General features: G+C 35.2%; 1 protein-coding gene across 1 annotated transcript; it reads right to left on the reverse strand.

The window, feature by feature from the left end:
- Positions 1-2,586: 2,586 nt before the first annotated feature.
- LOC131875948 (uncharacterized) lies at positions 2,587-3,108 on the reverse strand. Its single transcript, XM_059220687.1, has one exon. It carries the CDS (start codon positions 3,106-3,108, stop codon positions 2,587-2,589), a length of 522 nt encoding a protein of 173 aa, XP_059076670.1.
- Between the last annotated feature and the right edge of the window lie 3,362 nt (positions 3,109-6,470).

Here is a 6,470-nt window from a genome sequence, read left to right on the forward strand (position 1 = left end):
AATTGGTAGCAGCGCTACCAATGGTAGCGAACTACTACCATAGGTAGTGTGAGCTACCAAGGGGGGCCACGTGGGTACCCCCCCCCCCCCCCTCCCTTTTATATTTTTTTTTTTTTTAAAATTTATATATATATTTTTATCAAAAGAAAAAATATAATAATTTAATATTATTTAAATGTTAATTTTAATAAAGTTTTTATGAAGTTTAAATATGGCAATTAATTAATAATTTATGATTATTTTTTAATTAATTAATTTTATAAGTGGCAAATATACATTAATTAATTTCCAAATTCTATTTTTTTTATTTTTTTTTTTAAATAAAAGTGGAAAATCCACTGAACTATATATTAATGATAAAGAGTTTACATCGGGTTCAGACATGGCATACTGGCAGGAAAGAACCCGCAAGAAAACCTCCGATTGTAGCCATATTTAGACTTAACAGACATATACAGTACCCTTTACAATATATATACTGATGAAACCCCCACCCTCCTAATTCTGATATTTTTTACAAAAGTCCCATAGGACAACTTCAAACCAGAATTACTCCAACCAAAGAAGAGATGAACATGAAGAACCAACAAGGTAGATGAATAAGAGAAAATTCTCTGTCAGGACCATAGCTAGCCATTTCAAACCAAAAAGAAGCCATGTAGCCTTCATTCCTGCAAAAAACCATACCACTAGCTACAAAAGAGAAAATATGTTAGTTGTCCAAAAACCAGGTACTAGAGATCTCATCCGGTGGCTCATGAGAAGAGAATGGAGGTGGAATCACCCATAGAGGGAATGCCATGCAAGCAAGAGTAGAGCATAAAAATCCCAAAGAGATTAATGAATGTAAAGCCTGAAAAACAACCCATGCTTTATCCACATAATGGTCAGGAGCCAAGTACAACAAAAAATCCATAGAGGCTCTAGTATTTTCCAAGGAATCGCATATCATTCCCATACGTAACTGATGAAGCAAATGACTAGACCAGCCATTAGCCAAAAGCTCATGGCGAGGAAGAAAACCCCCGTAATAAAAAGAACCCATATCAAATCGATAACTAGCCAATGCAGGAGAGACCAACTCCCAATTGCACACTGTCGGGAAGACAAACGTGGATACCAAGAGTGGATACCAAGAGGTGAACCAAATCCATATCGAGCAGAACATCAAAACAAATAGTAAGAAAATGAGAGAGAAGCTCATCATAAGAAACTTGACGACCAACCTGTAACCACCGACATCCCAAAAGCCTGCGAAACTCAAAGTCCACCGTGGGAGTAAACAGGTTGAAAACCTTGCCAAGTTTAACAGAATTCTCCTCAATTGCATCTTCTTCCCCCAATGATTGAGCTTCTAAAACCACTCTATAAACTCCAACAAGCAGAGAGGAAGGCATTTGCAGAATGAAGAGCACCAAAAACCAGAAATAAACAAGGGACTAATTTTGAAAATGACAGAGAAATGTATTTGAAAGAGAAAATGTCCTGAATTTCCCATAAAGATATTGAAAAAATCCATACGAAGCATGCTTGAATTAATTTGCATGAATGAAAAAGCCTTCCACTAAAACCCATAAGTGATTATCCCGCAAGTAAGGATACCATCAATCTAAAAATAAATAATCCGTAAGCCAAATCTGTCAGACCCGGACAAGCACAAGGTGGCCAGCACAATGATATTTGCATCAAAAAATAAAACCTTAGAAACGTGCTGACGGCTTGAGGAGATGAAAGCATGCAAAAAAATAATGAAGGGCTGGATATAAGGACTGCACCAAACCCACATGCCAAAACCAAAACACATAATAAATGACGATATTACTGACAAGACACAAGGTCAAATCAATATCGGAAAACCAAACTTAGAAAATCTCTCCCCGACCTAAAAATAGAAAAACATTTGAAAGCATTAGAGCAAACTTCCATAAGCCACAAAGAAACCAATTAACCCGTAGCATCCGGGATATACACCCCATCCTTCTACACGAAACAAATATAACAACACCCCATATGTAAGCATAGACGGTTTACACATGTGATGTAAAAATAATCTGACCCAAGAGGAGGATGACATGTATATCTCAAGCAAATGAAATCGATGATGAATTTTAATATCATGCCCATATAATTAAGCCGATTCGTGAGTGAATATCCAAATCATGAAAAAGTTGTTTACATATGCTGCCACCTAAAAAATTCTTCTCCAATCCTTAAGAAGTACACACATTAACATCTAACCCAAATGCAGTAGTGTATAAATACTCCAAATGCAGATAGTAATAAAAACATCCTATCAACACATGAAGGACAGATACAAACTGAACTAAGGAGAGGATAATATGTATACTTCAGTAAGAAATGAAGATACTAACACAAAATTTTGCCATCTGAAAATTACCTCTCCATCCCTCAAGAAATACACACATTAACATCTAACCTAGATACAGGAATGTACAAATACTCCATATGCAAAATAGAAGTAAAAGCCTCCTATCAACACATGACGAACAAATACAAAATGATCTGAGAAGAGGATAATATATATACTTCAATAAGAAATGAAGATAATAACTCAAAATAGATGACTTAATCTTTGGGATGTGGCATATACCCGGAGAGGAGGACATGAGGAATGTCGCCAATAGCTACATTATTATGAATAGCAGCTGAGTCAATAGCCAAATTAGCTAGAAAATCTGCCAGTTTATTTGTCTCTCGAAAACAATGAGATAATACATAAGTATCAAAGAAGGATAATTTCTCCAAAATGTGATCAATTAAGGGCTTTAAATGCCAACAATTACTTTTGCAGTTCAACACACTTTGAATAACAACCATTGAATCCCCTTGGATGGAAAGATGTTTGATCCCAAGGGAAATAGCCAAATCAATCCCAAGTGACAAAGCTTGACATTCAGCAAAATTGTTTGATTGAGACCCAAGAGCATGACATTGAGCAGCAATTAGGACTGCATTATGATCAAAAATGGCCATCCCAGCTCTAGACATACCAGGATTCCCCCTAGAAGCACCATCAAAATGGAGTTTGAAATGACCTGAAGGAGGAGGAACCCAACTGGCCACAATTCTCTTATTTTTAAAAGCCATAACCTTTGCAACTGACCCATGAGAAGGTATGCTAGACAGAGATTTCCATGTCCTTGTGATCATGCCATCCCAATGGGAAAAAGATGTCAGATTTTCTAAATTCTTATGAATATATGACAAGACCACCTCTGAGATAGAAGCCTCTATCTTGACTAAAATATCAAAAAGTGAAGTGGATGAATTTTTAAAGATCCTATTATTTCTTTCTAACAAAATGTTCCAAACAATAATCGATGGGGCTATAATCCAAAGGCAGGCATAAAAAGAAGAGGAAAACAAGAGAGGCCAAGCTCTGAAGTGAGAGAGAAGGTCCCTACTAGAAACAAAAGACAATCCTAGCTTCTCAAAAAACCAATTCCAACATCCTAGAACAAAATCACAATGAAGGAAAAGATGAGATGACGATTCCAATTTCTGATTACACAAAACACAAGGGAAAACAACAGATAAACCCATCCTATCTAGTCTCATCCCGGTTAGAATCCTATCTTGAACAGCAAGCCAAGCAAAAGCTCTAGCCTTCGGCAGACATGCTGGATGCCAAATTCTATTTTATTATTAATGCATATTTTTCTAATTAAATACTTAATTTATTAATGTTGTTATTAATTATTAATTGGTTATATTTTATTAATCACGGATTAATAAATATATAGTAACTAATATTTAAATTTTGGTTTTTTTTTATATGTGTAAGGAAATAATTTGTCAAGTTGGGAATGGATTATCTATATTTGGGTTCCTTATATGTAGATATTTCCTTGATCTGTATAGTGTAACTTGGCTCTGGAAAAGATGAATTTGAAGAGATTATTTTCGAGCCAATATGAGAATGATGTTTTATTTGTAGAATAAATATCATATTTACTTGGTTAATGTCTATTTATTTTATTGATGTGAATTTGGTTTAAAACTCATAATGATGTATTTATGTATGTTCGATGCAAATGAACCTTAGTGAGTTAGAAAACTAGGAACAACATGTACCTAGATGAGGTAGATAACTGCAATCAAACATAGATCATTTAGAAAACTCGATCGACTTTTAATGTTTAAATCAATATGGAAAAAGATTGTCTCTACTGGTTATTGCCTATGCAAGTTTAATTTTTTATATTCTCTTTTGCTTAAGTAATGGAAAGACCTTGATTTGTTTGATTGGACCCTATTGTTTGGTTGATTTGGGATACCTGTTTATGTCCTTGACCTCGAGTTTCACTGTTGTCTTGTGATGGTGTTATAACTGGTCATGTTCATTATGCGGGTGTCGAATGATGATTTGTGGTTGACCATGACCATAGTTGGTCAGGTCTCTAGTTAAAATATCGTCAGTTAGTGCACCTCATATGAAGTCGTATTTGACCAAATGGTTGTTTCCTCCATTTTCAACTCTGGTTGCTTGACCTTGTGTATGTCTGGGTTTAGGAGTTCGTTGAGTATGGTCTAGTGTTGTATGGGAGAGTGGCTTTCAATTGGGGGCCGTGCCCAAAGTGGCTACTGGGTAAACCATCAGAAGTGTGTCTAATAAGTGATAACCTAATAGCCTATTAGAGAGTTAGTTAATGAATCACTAAGTAGGATAATTGTGCCTCACACATGGGATGAGTGCTAACACAGACTTGACATGTTGTAAGAAGGCCTAAAATGGCAAACCATCATCCAAGTGTTCACGAAAGGATGTGTGGATCCACATGAGGCTTGGATGGGTCTGAGGTTCGGAATAGGTTGCTAGGGTAACCCAGTGGATAGGGTCCGAACCTATGAAGACTTACCATGGTAACCATATCAGGTTGTGTGATGACACTTGTCCCCTATGTTCACTAGTGTGTGGTTGTGTTGTCTTGATAGGAGCACTTTTTTGGAGTCGTCGTATTGCTTATACCCTTGTGACAACCTGATGTCATGCTAGACCTTGGGTTGTGATGACTTAGTTTTGTGGAAGCTCTAGTGGACCTTTGTATTTGCTTCTATTATGTTTAGTTTGATCCTTTCCTATTCAGTGATCATTTATGTATTTATTTGACCGATGTGGTCGTTTGTATATTGGTTATGTTCACCTTGATGGAAGGATTGTAAATGATATGAACCTTATGTATTCTTAACTTATTTAAAGATTAGAGGGGTCTTGCAGTTGAGTAGACCCGGAGATGTAGCCCTTTAGGGGTGAACTTCGATATCAATTTGGTGTTGTGTGGTGCTTACATTCTTATGTTCCTTTTTAGTTTTTAACATGTATAGATGGCATTATGTTAGAATGTATCAAGTGGATTAGATGAAATTAATTTTAAATGCATGTGTCTAGTCATCATATTAAATGCAGAAATTAGATCATGAAAGAATGTAGCTAAGAATAATGGAATATATTCAGTTATTGATAATGAAATTAAGTATGCATGGAAAGAACTCATTAGTTTATAATGAAATTAAAGTGTGTTATAAAATTAGATGCATGGCATATGTTTAATGTAAGATTGAACGTAATGACTGGTTAAAATTTATTGGTGTGAGGTGTATTGACCTTATGTTGTATGATTTTCCTCCTTTTGTATGTGTCTGATTGAGCAAACCTTATCTTTTGTGTAACATGTGTGTTCACACCTTGTTTTCACCTTCTTGATCTTGGTGTTTCTGAGTGATTATATGTGCTTTGTTGGCTTATTGATGTCTTGGTCTATGATTAATCTTATTCTGAAAGAGATTCATATGTACCTTCCTTATTGATTGTTGTACTCTTTAGACTAATCCATTTGGGTTGGTCAGTGTTGTCCTAAATCTGAAAGTACGAAGTGTGCTTGTTTAAGATTATCTAGCTTAGTGTTGTTCACTTGGAAGGCTAGTATGGTAGATATGGAATAATTATCACCCTTCTTCCTCTCTCTCACTACAAATTAAATTCTTGTGATATGTGTAATTATCTCTTATGTGAGTTTACTTGTGCAAGAGAAAGGGTGTGACTTCTTGAACCCTTGTGTGAGCCTTATGACACTTATGTGTTTTTATTTTTAGATAATAAAAAGGGCTATGGGTTTGAAAGTTCATATTGGTTATTGAGAAAAAAATTGTATGTTTACATTAAATAATTCTCCATGTGTTTTGTAGGAGTAACATAATTAAATCCTATCTTAAGCAAGGTGCATTAATATGTGAATAGTTGTTATGTGAAACTACTTTGTTTGTAAAAGAAGTATAAAGGGAACATGTTATAGTAGCTTCGAGAGTGTATTAATGCGTTCCACGAAAGATTGTTTTATGTCTTTCATTAAACCAGTTTGATTGAGGATCTATTTTAACAATGCTACATTGAACTTGTTGTTGGATATATATGATTGCTTTATTATGATTAGAAAGTGCAAATGAAAAGC

This window comes from Cryptomeria japonica, chromosome 5 (assembly GCF_030272615.1).
Source record: "Cryptomeria japonica chromosome 5, Sugi_1.0, whole genome shotgun sequence".
In the NCBI taxonomy this organism is placed as follows: domain Eukaryota; kingdom Viridiplantae; phylum Streptophyta; class Pinopsida; order Cupressales; family Cupressaceae; genus Cryptomeria; species Cryptomeria japonica.

Coding starts and splice junctions, on each gene's coding strand:
- LOC131875948 (XM_059220687.1), bottom strand. CDS start 3,108: ATGGCTTTTAAAAATAAGAGAATTGTGGCCAGTTGGGTTCCTCCTCCT.